Raw genomic sequence first — 19,517 nt, 5'->3', positions numbered from 1 at the left:
CTGACCAGTCTGTGCCCTCAGGCTTTTTATGTGCTGTTCAGGTCAGATCAGTAACTTGCCACTGCGAAATTAGATGCACAAGCTGCTGATCTGATCTGACCTGTGCTTAAAAATTCTGAGAGCATTTGCTTACTGGCATGTCTGACCCCGAGGCGTGGGCTGGGCATTTGTGTTCACAGGAACCTAATAATAAGCAGTATTTGGGTTAAACCTGAATATCTCCTTATTTATATCTTGTGTTTCTTCACTAACTCTCAAGCCTGAAGAGTTAATATGGCAAAAATAACCATATGGTATTCTCCCAGTATTAAAATTCCTGGCTGGTGGAAATACCAGGAGAATAACAGCGCTTGTGCTGCTCTGGCCCCATTAAAGGCTCCCTGAGCATTAAAAATGTAAGTGAAAAATTTCAACATTATAATTAAAAATACTAAACCCTGCTCACACCAGAGGCTGGAAATGGCTGCTTGCCACAGTTCTTATAAATGTGTTGAATGGCAGTTGTGGCCTAGTACTGTGCCCTTGAATTATCTTTGTGTATGCTTCTCCAACTACAAAATGAGGTGTAACTTAATGATACTAAAGAAGGAATTTAGCATAGCAATAAACGAGGCTGGAAAAACCCTCTTTCTTGTACAATTCAGTGGAGTTTACCAAAGAAATTGAGGTTCGAGGGGAGGCCGGTTTTCTTTCTTTCTCTCGTTCTCTCTGGGCAGGTCATCTGTCAGTGCTCGTGAGATTTTTAAGTGTAGTTCAGCTGCTTGTCTAGCGGATAGTAAATTAACTACTTATCCTTTGCATACAACTGGATTTTTGGCGATTCTAAACTACCAGAAAATGTGTTTTAGTTATCATTAGTCTTGAGGGAAGTAAGGAACATTTTAAAAACTTTTTTTTAAAGGTTAAGATTGGTCTTGACTGTCATTTTATTTTTGAAAGTTAAAGTAAATTTTTAAGACATCAGCTGCATTGCAAAATGCAATGCAGTATTAAAAGCATAGAGCTAAATATGAAGAAAATATGAAACATTATGATAGAGTAGCTCATTAAAAAAAATGCTACAGAACCCCCTCTTCTGCTACTTACATCTCAAGTGTAATATAATAGGCATAATTAACTTTACCATATCTTTAGTTAAATATTAAACTCACTGGGGTAGGGTTTGTTTCTTTTACAATATATCTGTATAGCGCCCAGCACAGTGGGGCCTCTAGCTGCACAAATGATGTGCCTGCATGGAAGGAATGGGAAAGGATACTAATGAAACTCATGCTTTCCAGTTTGCACAAAAAGATAAGTTTGTAAAAATGTCTGGTGCCCTTGTAGTGAACCTCTTTGGCGTACCTCATTTTAGTCCCCGGAGATAAGCTAAACATGTTTGTTCAGGCTTGTTTCCCAGAATGTGTGTGTGTCTCTAATCAGTGATGTGAGCTGTTCTGCAGTATAGCCTGACTCTGGCAGCATTGTACTGAATCTCTCACCCAGCTACGATAAACTGCTGAATCCATGCCAGCACTGTTCTCGCAGAGCCATTTGGACAGAGTAGGAGAACAAGCTGAAACTGGTTAGAAACAATCAAACCAAAAAAAATGGCAATGAAGAACTAGGTCATTAGTTTGAAACCTCTTACTTTACCTTTAGCAAAGGCTTTAACGTTTAGGAATGGCTGTTCTGTCAGTGGATGATGTGCCATACATGCTTTTATTCTTATGTTGGTGACACAGAACTGGCAGTGGAAGGTTAGTGGAGACAAGAAAACCATATTATCAGAAGAGGAAGTGAGAAACAGGACCTGTGCATAACCTCAGCTTGGAAGCCTGAGAAGGAGCTGATCAAGGAGCCAGAGCAAAGTAGGAGGCTGGGATTGGGAAGAATCCTGGTAAATCAGATACATTCAAGTTAAGTGTCTCTAGCTCCCTTCCCTTCTTAATCTCTCTCTCTCCTTCCTCTCTGCTCCAGTTGTCCCAGGTACTCATTCCTCTCCCCTCTGTTCCTGATCAGTCCCTTCCCAGGCAATTGAGTGTCTTTCCTTCTCATTAAAAGAACAGGAGTACCTGTGGCACCTTAGGCTAGGTCTATACTACCCGCCTGAATCGGCGGGTAGAAATCGACCTCTCGGGGATCGATTTATCGCGTCCCATTGGGACGCGACAATCGATCCCCGAATCGGCGCTCTTACTCCACCAGCGGAGGTGGTAGTAAGCGCCGCCGACAGAAAGCCGCAGAAGTCGATTTTGCCGCCGTCCTCACAACGGGGTAAGTCGGCTGCGATACGTCGAATTCAGCTACGCTATTCACGTAGCTGAATTTGCGTATCTTAAATCGACTCCCCCCTGTAGTGTAGATGTACCCTTAGAGACTAACAAATTTATTTGAGCATAAGCTTTTGTGGGCTACAGCCCACTTCATCAGATGCATAGACTGGAACATATAATAAGAAGATATATACATACAGAGAACATGAAAAAGTGGAAGTAGCCATACCAACTGTAAGAGGCTAATTAATTAAGATGAGTTATTATCAGCAGGATAATAATCATTCTTGCTTATCTCCTGTTCCCTCTTCTGGCTGGTCTGCACAATGCTCTCCCATCCCCATACAAACTGGAAACAGACAGCTATAGGAACATCCCCATAGCTCTTCTCCCCAGCCCCCATCAATGACTCCCCTGGTCTTTCAGAAGGCAGGTAGAGTTGGTAGCAGATCCCCATAGCTACTGTGGAGCTACTAGTCCTTCAGTCGTTTGATGCACATGGAGATTATTCTGTTAAAGCAGAACTTTAGTTCAAACACTGGGATCTGTGTATCAGAAGAAACCTTAATTTCATGCCTTTACTCTTGCCCTCCTGCCTTTTGAGGTCTGGGAACTGATAGAACAAAGTTAGAGGAAGCAAGTGAGAATGCAAGAAATTGGGCCCAAAAAAATCTCTCTATATGAGGTAGATGTTTTGTCTGCGTTAAAAATTAAGGAAATGCATTTTTTTCCAGTGAAAGATGCACTTTTCCTGTTAGCTGCTAGAAATTTAGTTTTATGTTCTGCAACATGTGCTTTATCTGGGAGCTTGGGTGTGTTGCTTAATCTAAAAGAGAATGTTTAAAATACATGAAAATGTGGTTACACTGGTTTTTAACCCCAAATGAATGTTTCCAATTGAGAGGCTCTTGGGCAACTATTCCCCCCCTCCCTCACCTGGGAGTCAGTTAGTAATTTTACCTATTTTCCTTCTTCCTGTTCCCCCTAGATGGTCCCACTTCCTGGTTGCAAGCACACTTGTTCTCCCTCGTGTTGCTCTGTCAGTTCACAAGCCCCAAGAGGCTAGAGGGAAAGACTAATGGCATAAAGCTAATGTTTCTAGTAGCATATAGATCTCAGTGTCTGAGCTAGGATGTTAGATTGGCTTTGGTAGAATAATCTCCATGTACAGATGTTGATTCTGAGCTGACAGGGCTTATCTTCACTGTAGTGTTCGTTCAAGGTATAACTCACTTGTTGCCCCAACCCAGCTCGTATGCATAAATATCTCTAGCTCAAGTTAAATGGTGCTTTAAACTCAACCTAGTTGGCCTATCAGGGAGTGAAGTTTGAAGCTCAAGTGCTGCTGACACTGGAGCTAATAATGCAATGGGGATTCAGCTACTCTGTGCTGCTGATCCAGGCACTCTGTGCAGCTCCAGTGTTTTACAGTATGACCTCTCTCAGTGAAGCTAGGCTAACTTGAGAGGAGTTAACTCCAGTGTCAGTAACTCAAGCTAATGCTGCAGTGAAGACAAACCTTCACAGTATTATTATCACTGTTTCACAACTCTTCTGATGTTTACAAATAGAAGCCAGGTCACCTAGCTTACCTGCAGATGTTGACGAAGTGCTCACCTTGGAGTCGGAAGTCGGTTTTTAGCATGGAGGAGCCTTGGGAATTAGATTTCTTACTAAACATGGATATTAAAAAATGCATATTGCCTTGCATTAACCATGAAGTTCCTAAAATCAAATCCAAGTATCCCTTCCTTCTTCTTTGTCTGAATTCACCTTCTTCTCCCAAAGTGGTATTCTGGTAAGGGAAAAGGGAACTGTCTGTGCTGTGTTTTTACCCTAGGATTCTAGCTAGTTCTGTCTTCACTTCTGCTTAAGAAGGGCAGTCTGTTGTCTATTCTCCCTCTTGCCATATACAGGACAGAGTTAGCTGATTCTGAGAAATCTCCTGCTCCATCCCTTCTCTCCTCAGAGAGCAGAGCTTTGCTGCTGGGGTAGAGATCCTGGGTCCTCATCTTCCTGAAGAGGATGCAGATAAGGGACTTCCAAATAGGATATCACTTCTCCTGTCAGATTCAGTTTTGCTCCACTAAGACCTAGGAAGTAGAGGGAAATTCCCCAACTGGCATTGGCTTATACTGTTGTTACCACTTCGTATTTCCCTATCTGGAGATTCCTCACTTTCTCAGCTAAACTGGAGGGGAGCACTTGTCCAATCCAGGCAGAGGAGTTGGAGCTCTCCTGCTTTCAGAAGTTTGGGAGTAGCACTCTTTTCAATCCCTGGTTAGTATGAAGGGACGGGGAGTCACCTATCCCACTTTAGCGCTGGTTTGCGCTGCATGTGTGAAGAATAGCATCTGGGCTTAAATACATATTCTGAGCCTCAACTGTACTGAACTTTGAACAGATTAAGTAGCAGCTGTGTTTAAGTATGGTTTCAGCTAAATCAGTTTCTACATTCTGGTCATCAAGTGTAGATAGGGCCAAGCCATCTTAGAAGCATGTTTAAAGATGTTCTGACTTAACCATGTAAAAACTGGTTTAGCTGGAAGTAAGTTCAAATGTGGTTCTGAAGTCCTTTCCTAACTGAAGGTACTAGCAAAAAGAACAGGAGTACTTGTGGCACCTTAGAGACTAACAAATTTATTAGAGCATAAAAATATCTCCTCAATATTTATTCCACTCTATATGCATCCAAAGAAGTGGGATGTAGTCCACTAAAGCTTATGCTCTAATAAATTTGTTAGTCTCTAAGGTGCCACAAGTACTCCTGTTCTTTTTGCGGATACAGCCTTGTTAGTTTTTCTTAGGCATACTCTGTAGAAGGTACCAATAAAGGACTCAATACTTACAAAAATGCCCCCCCAGACAATATTTTTCTATGATCCATGGTTAATTGAGCAAAGAAAAATCTTTATTGGTTTTTAGCAATCAAAGAGCAATTTCAGGTTTTCCATGGCAAAAGGCCCATAGCTATCTGCTACTAAATAGGTCTGTACTAGTTTTCTAAATGCAATTTCCTGTCTAATTTGAAGCAGATTTTTAGGCTTAATTGTTTACATGTCTTTCCTAACCACTTTACAGTAACTCCTCACTTAGTCGTCCCGGTTAACATTGTTTCATTGTTATGTTGCTCATCAATTAGAGAACATACTCGTTTAAAGTTGTGCAATGCTCCCTTATAATGTTGTTTGGCAGCCGTGGGCTTTGTCCACTGCTTGCAGGAAGAGCAGCCCATTGCAGCTAGCTGGTGGGGGCTTGGAACCAGGGTGGACCAGCAGCCCCCCTATCAGCTCCCGTCTCCCCTAAGTTCCCTGTGCGGCAGCTGCTCAGCAGGCTATCAATTGCCAGCAGTTCAGCTGTCCCTCCCCCCTTGCCATTTACTTCTCCTGCCCTCTGCCTTGGAGCTGCTGCCGGGAGCCTCCTGCTTGCTGTGCAGTGGGGTTGGAGAAGAGGGGGGCTAATGTGAGGGTGTCCCCCACTTACCCCATGTCTATAGAGCAGGGTGGGGGACACACACGACAGGGCTCATGATGGAGGCAGCTTGCTGGCAGCAGCTGCTGTCTCAACTTGCTAAAAAAGACAATGTACTTAGAGTGAAGTCAGCGTATTTAAAGGGGCAATGGGTCTCTCTCTGTCTGTCTGCCATGATGTCTCCACTCCCTCCATTCCTTCTACCTTGTAGAGTGTGATGCTACATTAACAACAATGTGTTAACCATTGAGTGCTCAGCCAAGTTCTAGTTCATCATTTAGCACTAAGGTTCATTCCTTGGGAAATATCCTACCCTCTTCCACTCTCTGCCTTCACTGCCGCAACCAAGCTTCACAGTAATCATTGCTGTGTACAGTATTAAATTGTTTGTTTAAAACTTATACTCTGTGTGTGTGTGTGTGTGTGTGTGTGTGTGTGTGTGTGTGTAATTAATATATATATAAAATCTCTTTTTTCTGGCCCCCCCATTTACATTAATTCTTATGGGGAAATTGGATTCGCTTAACATCGTTTCGCTTAAAGTCACATTTTTCAGGAACATAACTACAACGTTAAGCAAGGAGCTACTGTAAAGGCTATTGTAATTTTTACTCTGAAAATAATCAGAATAGGAAATTCTCTCGTTCTGGTTTATAGTAATAGATCTGGGTTGCACATACTACAGAAATTGAAGACAAGATACATCGTATCAAGCTGATCGCAGAAAACTGTGACCACATTGTTCACTTTCTTCTCAAAGTTTCTGTGAAATAGTCCTCGTGGCTATTGCAAGGTCTATTCTGTTTGGTGGCAGCTAGTCTTCAAGGAATATGAGAAAAGTGGTGATCCAGACACAACAAAAGGACTAATAGACATTGAACACTACCTGCCTGAAGAAATGGAAAGTGTAGGATCTTGACTTTTCTCATGTTCCAATCGCAAAGCCTGGGCACTCCTTTGTAAACTTGGAGCTGCTGACTCAGTAAACACCATCAACCGAAAGTGACAGCCAATGCTGTCACCTCACACCTTCTCTGTAATTTATAGACTAGAACTGACAAGCTGATTAGTCAGCAGGTTCAGAAGGAGCTTTTTCTAGGTGTCCAACAAAACCCTGCCATTTCACCACTATTGTCCCCATATACTACAGAAGAAATAAACCAATCCCTTATGGCCACTAAGAGTAGAAAAGCTGCTGGTAATTCTTTAAGAATTTGGGGCCAAAGGGACAAGCATGGTTGGCAGACCTAAGCGTCGCCATACATTCGATGGGGAAGATCCCAAAAAGCCGGTGGGAGGCGATAGTGATTGCCCTCCTCACACAGGGAAACCACCAACTGGTGGTGCCAGCAATTGCCCAATATCACTCTTCTCCATAACTCGTAAATTAATGGAAAGAGTTTTACTGACCTGTCTTACCCCTATCTTTGAGGCCATCCTGCCAAAGGAATAGGTCAGTTTTAGATCAGAAAGAAGTTACTGCGACCAGGTTCTTGCCATTATTAATTACATCAAAACTGGTTTCCAGTGGAATCTAAAAACTGGAACAGCATTGATTGATTTGTTTGCTGTCTGTGATACAGTATGGAGATATGGGCTATTACTCAAGGCATCAAGAGTCATCAAATGCTGTAGTACTATGAGACTCCTGGCCATAAGTTGAGCAACTGTAAATATCGCTTCCTGTTGAATGGGCAGTTCAGAGGTCTGTGGTGACTTACCCCAAGCATCTGTGCTGATTCCTTCACTAGTCAGCATCTGCATTAGTGACTTGCCTGACACAGTTTCATGTAAGTTCATTTGTGCTGACCAAATTGTTCTTGCAGTACATGGCAAAGACCTCACCACCATCAGTGATATTCTCTCCACCGACCTCAAGATAATGGCAGAATAATTTCAAAATTGGAAGCTCCATCCCAGTGCCTACAAAACCTTGGTAATAGCTTTTTATCTAATCAATAAAGCCACCAAGGAACTGCTTAATGTTACCTTTTGAAGTCAATGGATCTGAAATGAACCCTATCTGAACTACTTGGGTGTAACTTTGGATACAAGCTTTACTTTTAATGCTAATCTGGAAAAGATGCGAAAAAAGATAAAAACAGGTGCAACGTGAGGTGCCAATGCCCACACACATTTAGAGCAGCAACTCTATCACTGGTATACTCAGTCGCTGAATATTGCTCACCAGTCTGGGCAGACAGCTCACCAAATCTCTGGACATGCAGCTTAATATCATGATGAGAATTATAACTGGAACATTAAAATCAACACCTGTTCGGTGATTGCCCACTCAGGACAATGTACCCACGCTCAACATCTGGAGACACACATATAGCTTATGAGTACAAACAAACCAGGGCCAACCTGAATTTACCAATTCACGAGAACCTCCAGACTGTTCTGAAGACACCTGAACTCTTGCAAGCCTTTTTGGGATTGGGTTTAATCAGGATCTTCCAGACTTCAATCTATCCTGGAAGCAATGGTCTACATTGAGCCATTTCAGAATATCGCATGGCAGATGTTGTCATCTCTCACACCTCTGAAAGATGCGAGACAATGCACAGTGTGCATGTGGACACCAGTTACAAACTGTAGACCACAAACTATAGACCTCAGTGTCCACTTTGAATTTTTTTGCTGGTGGCATCTGTCTTCGAGCCTGTCCATATTAATCTTCATCTAATATTGTAATGCATTCTAATACTATATGGTTAAAGTCCTCCTACTGACTTCAGTGGGCTTTGGATCAGGCTGATAATGGGGAATACTTGCTGATAGAGTTTCTAAATGCTGTAGCTTAAGTGAATCTTTGTATAATTAGCTTTCTCCACCAGACTCAATTTTTCTGTCTCTTTTTTCTCTCTCTCATATTTCTGCTTGCCAGAATCTGTCGTCTCCAAGACTGGCGTAATACTCCACCCATAAAATGCATCACCTCTGGCAAGTTAAGCTTTTGATAGTGTTTGGTATAAACCATGTAAGAGTCCAGTCTTGAATTCACAATGTCTTTTGGTATCAAACATGAAGATGACATTTGTACTTCATGCCAGTTCAAGTGAGCAATTCTGTTTTGTGCAAACAACCAGTTTTATTAGGATTCTAAGGACAGCAATAAATGTTCCTGCTTGTGAAATAATCTCTTCCTGTTGCAGACAAAGAGAAGAGAGAGCTTAGAAGATATAAGTCAGCTAGGATTGTTTGGATAAAAGGAAAATGATTGTTCGATTTGTTAAAGACTTATTCTGCCTGCTAACTAGTCCGATCATGAACTTGCTTTATTAGCTCTTGGGCTTCCTAAGATGGTGCCAGCTTTTCCTTTTTGAAGTTCAACAGGAAACATTTGAAATGCCAAGAAGAAACTCAAGTACAACACGGCCAAAATGTTCATACTGAAGAATACACTTGTTGAAAAAGATGGAAACTTTAATGGGCTATCATAAATAACTTGTTTCTACACTGTATAGTTTTGCTAATTTTTCTATGGCAAATGATTGAATAAATGTGTTTCTAAAATGTTTTTTTAAAAAGAGCAAGAGCAAATATGTAGGAAACACTGAGGTAAAAAGGTAATCAAAGTGCTGTAGTGTAAGATATGATAAAGCTATAATTATATACTATATACAAAAAATATATTAAAAGAACATTACAGTTGCAAAATCAAGCACTCAAAAGTTAGGAAATGCTTAAAGTTGCCTGTGCAGTCTTAAATCAGCTCTTTTCTGTATGTATTATGATACAGTCTTTAATTATATGAACACATACTATTTTTTTCTACAGGGCCCTAGCCTCTTTCATGTTTACTGACTGAACTTGGATATCCTGAAGTGTTGGAGCTAATGAATTAGAAATAAATTGTATACTTGCTCTTCACTTGCCCTCGATTTGGCCTTAGCTGAGGCTTGCTTTTTTTTTTTTTTTTTTAAGGCATTTCTAAACTGCAATGTCCGATTTCTGGAATCCTGAGACCCATCAACATAGATATGCCAGGAAAAGCCCAAGTGTAGATGCAGTTTAGGGTTGCCAACCCTCCAGGATTGGCCTGGAGTCTCCGAGAATTAAAGATTAATCTTTAATTAAAGATTGTCGTAATTAAATCTCCAGGAATACGTCCAACCAAAATTGGCAATCCTAATGTAGTTATATCAGCTCAGGGGACTGATATAATACCAGCAAAAGGACTTTTTTGCCCTTTTAAATTGTATGTACATTAGTAGGGTTTGCTTGTATAGCTATATTGGGAAACCTTTTAAGTATAGACAAGGCATTAATTTTGGGGAGAAATCTAGAGAGCCCATTCTTGTTTAGCTTTTTGGATCAGCACAGGACATTCAGCGGCACAGAATGAATACGTATGTGCCTAGCAAAGCAAAGCCTGTACTGCTTCTTTGTCTTTATGATCTCATTTCCATATATGATCTGGGTTCTGATTGGACTGCCAGTCAGACTCCACCTCTTTCCCCCTCACCCCCCCCCAAAAAAAGAGTTGGGGGAGGTTTCTAACTAAGTTAACAGGTACAAATTGTGAGGGATCCTGTAAAGTTTTGTCAAATCTCTCTGGCTTGCTTCAGATTAAAAAATCCTTACCTTATTGTCAGTGGAAGTACCATGAATGAGTTGGCAGACATCTTTCAGAATGGAACCGGCCAGTATTACACTGAAAAATAGTCTTTTATTAGCTCTAATTACTAGCCAAAGTGAAGGAAACTGAACCTTAGAAATCAAGCCATATATATGCTAATAATGTGCAGTGGGCTTGGGTGTATTGGAATTGATCTATATAACTGACCAGATGTGATTCTTAAATCTGAATTGTATATTGGGTTTCCTATTACTATCTCTAGGCAATGACATACCAACAGGCCCTCTTATGAGCTAAAGATATTTTATTCTTAGATATCAAAGTGGGGGAATGAACTGGATGACTTTAGCAAGATACCAAATTCCCATTTTGATATTACCTTGTCAGGCTGGCATCAGTCTCATGCAAAAGGGAAACAGTGAAGCAGAATCAATGTTGTGTCTAATGATGCGAACCTTTTGAAAACAGCTTTGACCTCTGTAATTTTCAAAATAATTTGAAATAAGTGGAAGTAATAATGAAAGACTGTTATTGCAGGTTGTTTCATATATCCCTTGAAATAAGGGTGGTCTGTATATGCACCACATAGAAAATATCACAGAAGTGCAGTAAGTGTTTCAGATTTTTAAAAAACTAATATAAATTAGTACTGGCTACAGAATAGTTTTCAAAGGTTATATCAGTTTGGGACTAAACTCTCAATAGAGCTATTGAGAGTAGAATATGGTATGATGAGGTTTTTATGCTATTACGTTTAATAGTACAGTTCTTGCCTTTTCAAATTATTTTTCCACTCTTCACATTTTATTAAAAAGATTTCCTTAGTGAATGTAACTCCTTGTTCGTTCTTCTTGTTCACTATGCATAAAAATATGGAGTTTCTGTAACTCTAAAACTGGTCTGAAATAAATAAACCAACATAAAGTTAATTTGCAGCACTCAGATTTTTTTCAAACATACAATCAATGTCAAGCATTATCAGCTGCCAGCTAAACTTCTGCTCTTTTAATAATATCAACTATTGATGAACTAACCTTTTTGCAATAAATAAAAGCATTGTTGACTTTTAAATTAACATAGAATCCTCACCTTGTAGTGGAACTGTTGTATGATACTTAAAGAATTTACTCAAAATTTATTTTTATTTATTTTATATTAATGTAGACTGAGAACAGAACTAGTAGGTCCTCTTCATTTCTAATTCTGGCTGTGCTCCCGGTGTGGCCATGGACAAGCCATTTGTCTTGTTTCTTACTTTATTTTGTAGGATGGGAAACTAGGTAAAAGTGATTGGGCTCAATGCAGGAATCCCTATGTCAAATTCTGTAGCTTCTGTTAAGCAAAGGTCAGATTGGATGATTATAATGGTCTTTTTGGCCTTAAAATATATCAGTCTGTTTTCTTCTCATATTACTGTTATTGAGAATTAAGTACATTCTGTTTGTATAATGGTTTGAAGGCATAAGTGCCATTGGCTAAGATAGTCAAAAGTGAGTAGTAATTTTGGGTGCCCAACTGGAGACACCTTAAAGGGCCTGACTTTCATTAAGTGCTGAGCATTCGCCTTCTGAAAATCAACCCCCTTTAAATTGTCTCAGGTTGGTGGCAAAAATCACTAGATATCTTCTTCAAAATCTTGGCCATTATGATTTGGGTTCCTAGATGTCCATGAATGCAGTGTAAATTTTGATCTAGTTAAGCAGTGTGCTTTACTTTGCTGACCTAAATGTACGTTACTGCTGAACCCAGTTTTCCAGTGTTGAAATCCCATTTTTCTTTGCTAGGACTGTGGAGTTTAGACTTATTAAACAAATTATTCACTTGGCTTCAGAGATAGGTAGGAGCTCTATGTTCAATTTATGAATGCCACCTGCTGACCAGTGCTTCTGCCTGGAAGGTGTGCTGCAACTGTCTAAATGTAGTCTCCAAAATAAAATGTAAGAGATGCATTTTAGTCAAGTGTGTAGGTAGGGGAACAAAAAAAGGGAGGCAAGAAAATCATGAAAGGGAGGGTAGAAGGAGGAATGGCCAAAGGGTTGGTCTCCCTCACCAAATGTTAACTTACCATGTGCAGTTTTCTGCATTTTAGTCCAATCTACCTTCTTCTTTCGGATTATAAAATAGCATGTCATAAAGAGAAAGTGTAATGGAATAGGAATGCGGGGAGAGAGCTTGGAACAAGATGGAAGGAGTTGAGAGGTACGGTGCAGATGTAAGCAGAGTGGTGCACAGAAGAGAGTGGAGTGAATCTGGGTGAGCTAGAGTAGTACGTGGAAAGGGAGAAGGAATGTTAGGGCAAGGTTTCTGGGAATTACAGAGGGAGCATGGAAGTGGGACAGGAGAGAGGATGTCTCAGGGCGGTAAGGCATAGAAGATTTAAAAATTCTTCCAAGGAGAGATGGGTTTCTTGGATTAAGGGCAGAGGAAGAGACACTTATTGTGCTGGCACAAATGTCTTCATGGTTGATTTATGGAGACCTTTAATTTAGGTGCTAATGGTAATTTAAAGTTGCGATCAGTCTTTAAGCTTTTAAGAGTGAATGATTGACCTCTGCTCAAAAGCAGGGAAGAGATGAGTGGTTATTTCTTTTCTCTGTTAAGTATCCTAAAGGGCTTGTTTGTTTCTTAACAAGTGTGCGTGCTCAGACCTACTTGCTCTACAAGAATACACATACCTCAAAGCAAAAAATGCTGTGACTAGTTCAAGGGATATCAAAACCAATATGAAATGAGAATATGGAAAATAATCACAGTTTTAGACAGTAAAAACCAGGCAGTTTGTTCAGTTAGCTTAAGGCAAAACTGGTTGTGGGTAATGTGTGGAGCAGAGAATTCTTAGGAAAGGAATGATGGTTCTGCTTTATTCCCTGTATCTCTGCAGTGGATACCAAATACAGACAGAAAACTGCCTTAATAAATCATTCTGCTTTGAGTCCTGTAGTTCTCCCTAGTTTGCACAGGCAAAGGTGACTTACTGATCAAAAACAGGTAAAGGCTGCTCTTTCCTAGGTCACAAGTTCAGCTTTTTTTGTGACTGAACTGTGAAAGATTTGGTGTAAGGTTGACTTGAAATATCTCTTCAAAGGTTACCTGCCTGATGGGATTTATTTTTACTATCAGGCTCCTTTGACTTAGAATGGAGCTCTCCAAAAGAGCAAGAAGTTCTCCAGTAGATGCTACCCACTGCTATCATAAGTCTGTTCTGTAAATCTTGCAGATAGGGAAAAGTGCAGCTAGTTCCGCCTTACCATTTCACCTCTTGCAGCATTCAGCACTGAAGCTGTTCAAGATGCCCCCAACCTCTTTCTGAAGTAACCACAGAAGTATGTGGCAGTTCTGCTCACTCTTCCTATTTTCTGTTTTATTCCCTTTAGGGAAAGCAGGAGTGGCTCTAGGCACGGCTCCTTTCTGCCTTCATAAAGGAGATGCTGTGTTTGGAGTGCTCTGTTCCCCTGCTCCTCCCTTCCTGCAGAAGAGCTAGCAGTTCAAGCCTCTCTGTGCTATGCATCATTCCCTCTTGAAAAACTAGTAGTGTCTGGGTTGTCGTCCTCCTTCATTCTCCCATCTCTTCCTGGAATTGATCTGTATAACTGACCAGATGTGATTCTTAAATCTGAATTGTATATTGGGTTTCCTGTTAGTATCTCTAGGCAATGACACCAACAGGCACTTTTATGATCTAAAGTTATGCTATTCTTAGATATCAGAATGGGGGAACGGGATGACTTTAGCAAGATACCACAGCAGTTCTCTGGCTATTTGGTTCCTTTTGTCTTTTCCTCCCACGAGGAAAGGCACTAGTTGCTCTCTGGGCCCATATGTTTGGGCAAAATTTCTACCTACTCTGAGGGGCAAGGATCTTCAAGTCCTGCATACACTATGTATTTATAATACAGGGTCATATTATACTGACCTATTCAGCAAAAATCAATTTTACAACTATGAGTAAACTACTTTGTGTATTAAGTTATGTCAGTTTTTCAGTCCTTTTCAGTACATTTGCCTGTATGGCAAATGAAGGAAAATCTTATCTCTACTCCAAAAAGCTTAGTCAAAATTTGATGGGATAACATAATGCAGATAAACAGGCTGGATGTTCAGGAATTGGAAGGCACAGTCTCAAATGTTATATAGAGTTGGTCTTATTTAACTACTTATCAGTGAATGGCTTCCAGGAAGAAACATGTTTTTAGGAGGAATGAAGGTTCTGTTGTTATATACAGGTGATCAAGATAATGCTGGCGGGGGAGAAGGAGAAGAAGAAGAAAATGCCCCTCTGGGGCAGCATTCAGAAAAAGAAGAAAGCAAAGGAAGCTTTTCTATCTAAGCAGGAAGGAGCTCTCCTGAGATACATAGACACAAATGTTCTCGGTGAGCCTTCCGGCCCCAGTGAGAATGTGAGTGGTGAGGAGGTTCCTGATCTTCCAGTTAGTCAGAGTGCAGGTGACCTGGCAGCTACTTCAGCATCCATATCTCCATCTCAAATAGATGTAACCATGCACATTCCTGAAGAAAAGTGTAGGTCAGAGAAGAGTGTGGTGGAGGCGCAAGAAACAGCTGCTGCTGAGTTTAGTTCCTTATGTCTAGATGATCCAGGACTGTGGACCCACTTGAACAGTAGCCTGAGGGACTTCCTTGTACTACATGGACCACAGCAAGTGAAAAACTTCGTTCCCCAAAGACAATGAAAATAGAAGTTTCCATCCAACACATTACTGGCATGAAATCCCCAATGGTGACAAAGTGGAGAGGCCAGGGCTTATGTACTTAAAAACTCAGAATGCTGCATACTCTTTTTGTTGCAAACTCTTCCAGTCTGATGTTCCAGCCACATTGGGTTCTACAGGAACAAAGGACTGGAAAAACCTGGCTAGAAATGTGGCATGCCATGAGAAGGCAGAAAATCACCAGAAAGCATTCCATAGGTGGAAAGAGCTTCAGATGAGACTAAGGTTAAAGGCCACCATAGATGATCAGCATCAAGAGAACATTGCATCAGAGTCTCTTTACTGGCAAAATGTTCTGAAGAGGCTCATTGCCATTGTGAGAATGCTTGCTACCCAAAACCTAGGGTGAGGTTTTCAAATGAGGGATTTCAAAACATTCTGAAGAGGGAACAGAAGTTGGCAGAGGAACTTCACACTGAAGCTATTTTCCCACCCATTCAAGAATGCAAGAGTCACTGAAGAAGACGACATTTTGATTACGAGGCACGGGATAATTCCATAAGAGACCCCAAACAATTCAAAGTTGAATTCTTTAACTAGGTGCTAGTTTGTGCAATACAGTCAGTTGAAGAACGTTTCATGCAGTTCAAGGAACACAGCAGTATATTTGGGATGTTGTATGATATTCCAAAACTCCTCACTATACCTGAAGAAGACCTACACCAGCAATGCAGGGCACTAGAGACAGTGTTGACACATGATGACATGCACAATATCGATGCAAGTGATTTAGGTGATGAACTGAAAGCCCTTTCACGATACGTTTCAGCAGGATCAACTCCAAGGGCTGTTCTGGAATATATGTGCACAAATAAGATGACCATCCTCTTTCCAAATGCTTTTGTGGCTCTGCGCATACTTCTAGCACTTCCTGTAACAGTTGCCAGTGGATAACGCAGCTTCTCCAAGCTGAAGTTAATAAAAACACATCTACGCTCCACAATGACATAGGAGAGGCTAGTCGGCCTTGCAACCATCTCAATAGAGCATGAGCTGGCCCAGGCTGTGGACCTTCAGCAGGAAGCAGTTCAAATCTTTGCACCCAAGAAGGCACGGAAAGCTCCACTTTGATTATTCAAAACGATAAAAATGCCAGTGTTTACTATGCAGACAAGAAAAGTTACATTTGCTGTTCAGGCGTTTGAAAGTTAAGTGTTACTTAAAATTTTTGAACAAGGCAATTTAAGTTGTTAGTTCTCCTTTATTGTGGTAGATAGAGCAGTACCATGAGAGGAGTAGAACAGGAAGAAGGCAGAATTGAGACCTTTCAAAGTTTGGGCCCACGCGAGGGGGGATGGGGGTGTCATTTGAGCTCTCCACCTCAGGTACCAAAATGTTGTGGGCTGGCCTTGTCCAGGACTTCAATGTTTGGTATCTTGTCTGACCACGTGATTTTCAGATGAGATGCAGACAGCACATATGAAAACACTCTAGTTGCCTGTAGTGCCTGCTATAGTGTCCATCTTGCACAGTTGTAAACAAGAGTACTTAACATGATTTCACAATAGAAACTAATCTTAGTGTGAAGTTGAATGTCATTCCACAGGTAGCGACAAAGTCAACCATCGGCAGAACTGGCTTTAGAAATGCTCTGCATGATTTCATCATTGATCATGGCATTACGAAATAAAATGATAATAATAATTAATGGAGATATCCCATCTCCTAGACCTGGAAGGGACCTTGAAAGGTCATTGAGTCCAGCCCCCTCCCTTCACTAGCAGGACCAAGTACTGATTTTGCCCCAGATCCCCAAGTGGCCCCCTCAAGGAGGGAACTCACAACCCTGGGTTTAGCAGGCCATTGCTCAAACCACTGAGCTATCCCTCCCCCCCAGTGATGCCAAGATAGCAATTTTTTTCTACCACATTAAGTAGTGTGTCAGGAATTGTGATTTCAGGGACAGAATACATTTTTCCTGGAGCAGGCTGGTAAAGTACTTTGGTTTTCTTGGGGCTGATAGAGTCCAAATCACATTACCAATCTAGAAAAGCAATTGACTAGATGCTGCATATCTTTGATGCTACGTGCTGTTGAGTGCACAGTCATTAGCGAAGAGGAACTCCCTAATGAGCAAGTCAGTCACTTTAGTGTAAGCATGTAGACACTGGAGATTGAAGATACTGCCATCTGTGCAGAATTGCATGTAAATACTTCAGTCACAGTCTTTGAAAGAATCTAGCACCGTGGCACCAAAGAGAATGGTAAATAGCATAAATGAGAGCACAAGCCTTGCTTAACACCATTCATTACAAATACAATACAGAGTATTAGGATAAGTCTCAATTTTTTTTCCCTCTGGTATCAAATTCCCAAAAAAGGACTCTGATACTGCAGTGATGGGCTCTAATCAGAACATATTTAGAATAAACATAGTATTTGCTTTTCACAAGAACTTTTTTTTTCACATGCATGTCTTTTGATATAGTTTCTCTTAAATCCATTTCAAAATTGTAAATCACAAGATAAAAAATTAATTCTGCAGTATTAGCAAACATGATATATTTTTTACTGCTTTGAGTACCAAAAATATGAAACACTTATTTATATTTTTATAGACATATCCTAAACATAATGTTCACATAATAGGGCAGTTAGTTTTGGAGACTTCAAAGCTGAGCTCCTGCAGTTCCCATTGACTTCAGTGGGATTTGTCGGAGCTCTGTAGTTCTGAAAATCAGGCCATGTGGTTGGGGCGATAATTTTTGGTATAAAAGGCTGTAATTAAACAAGAGATCAGCTGCTATAAAATAGCTACAAAAGGAGCTTTGCAATATACTCTGATAGGAACACAGCTTAAAAATGAGAAATAATTTAAAACAAAGCTTGCTTGTGGACTACTTAATCTGACCTTTGTTTTATTTTGGTGTTTGCTTTTTGCCTATGTGGTAAAATAATGGGTTTTTTAGCTTTTAAAATCTTGTGAACGCTCTGGTGCAATGTGAGTAAGAATATGAGAGCATATACTGCTAAAAGAAATCCTTATAAATAATTTAAATTTTAACAATACCAGGACACTCTGGAGGGACAGCAATGTAAGAGAATTTCTCCAAGTAGTCTTCAGTTAACTACATTTAATATTTTAAATACAAACCATTATAATTTTCTTTAAATGTCTTTTTAAAAATGCTTCCCAAATATTGCTGTCTAACTATATAATTCACCATAGTTTGGACTGAAGTAGTCAGTATAACCTGGTGATTCCATTTCAGTATTGATGTTGGGAATATTGAATTTTACATGTCATTTTGTACCACTTTATATGCATATCTGAGTGTCATTGTTGTACATTTGAAAACTTCATATTCGGGACTTCACCCTTCTAGTATTGTCTATGGGAAAAAAACTGAACGCATAACTAAAGATGCATTGTTACATGGAGAGCCTATAGTAGAGACTATTTGAATAGCGGTCTTGTTTGACTTTCCACCTTACTACTTCAAAATTATATGCCTGAGTATATACTACTTTTTATGTACTTTTTAATTTAACAAAATATACCTGGCTTCCTCCATGCATACTATTAAAACTGTGGCATATGCAGTGTGGAAGCCAAACTAATTTAGTTCTTGATTTTGCACTGTGTTGAAACCAAGCACATGTTTGAATACAGATCTGTGTTGCTGACTTATAAATACTTATGTATTATCAGTCTAGGTTCTAACTTTTTTCTTGGTTTGATTTTTCCCTAGGACCCTTAAAATTCTGCTATGAATGGTGATTCCAGTGCAACGGTGGTGACTTCACCACCCCCAACAACAGCGCCTCACAAAGAAAGGTATTTTGATCGAGTTGATGAAAATAACCCCGAGTACTTGCGAGAGAGGAATATGGCTCCTGACCTGCGCCAAGATTTCAACATGATGGAACAAAAGAAGAGAGTCTCCATGATTCTGCAAAGCCCAGTAAGAAAATACCATATTTTCCCTCAGTGTTATATATTCTGATTTTGGTTACTTTCCATTGTAAATTCCTCCTTGCTTTTTAATGTTTTAAACCCAAATATTTGTAATTACTTCAACTCTTAATTGTTGTTTAGCCAAGGTAGACATATTTTGCTCTTGTAACTTTTCCTCATATGTCATTACTTAGTGAAATATTCAGTAGATATTTGATACCCTTTGTTTCCAGAAGGGAAGCCAGAGGATAAAGTGATTGATTTAAATTTGGTACTTAAATATGTGTCCTTGACTAAAATCTGCTCTTTGCTCAGATAGCTTTCTCTTCATTTGGCAGTTTCGTCTTTGCATAGCTAATAAGTGGGTTACAAGACTCACTTTTCATGAAATGTCTTTTCTGAGAAGAATTGGTATGCATGTTTTGTGATGTCATAATTAGGGTTGTCACCTTTCAGGTAGGCAGCAACCCTGTTGTATTGATCCCACCAGCTAATACCCCATTTCAGTTTGTTCCCCCTTCCTGCAAGCTTTAGCTCTCTGCTTCATGTCTAACAGTCATACATATTGTATTATCCTTCTT

The 19,517-nt window shown here is 40.2% G+C and overlaps 1 protein-coding gene across 17 annotated transcripts in view; it reads left to right on the top strand.

The window, feature by feature from the left end:
* ADD1 (adducin 1) overlaps positions 1-19,517 on the top strand; it is a 117,724-nt gene that overhangs the window by 38,129 nt on the left and 60,078 nt on the right. For 16 of the 17 annotated variants that reach the window (XM_034771444.1, XM_034771438.1, XM_034771442.1 and 13 more), the window contains exon 2: positions 18,731-18,943. In XM_034771444.1, the coding sequence (XP_034627335.1) occupies positions 18,749-18,943 (195 nt within the window). In that variant the 5' untranslated portion in view covers positions 18,731-18,748. Of the gene's footprint in view, positions 1-1,632; positions 1,900-18,730; positions 18,944-19,517 lie in introns of those variants that run through there. The other variant, XM_034771434.1, reaches the window with a different exon arrangement.

Source organism: Trachemys scripta, chromosome 5, assembly GCF_013100865.1.
Source record: "Trachemys scripta elegans isolate TJP31775 chromosome 5, CAS_Tse_1.0, whole genome shotgun sequence".
NCBI classification, from domain to species: Eukaryota; Metazoa; Chordata; order Testudines; family Emydidae; genus Trachemys; species Trachemys scripta.
Note: the sequence above shows the minus strand (reverse complement) of the source record. Positions and strands in the feature narration are given on the sequence as shown.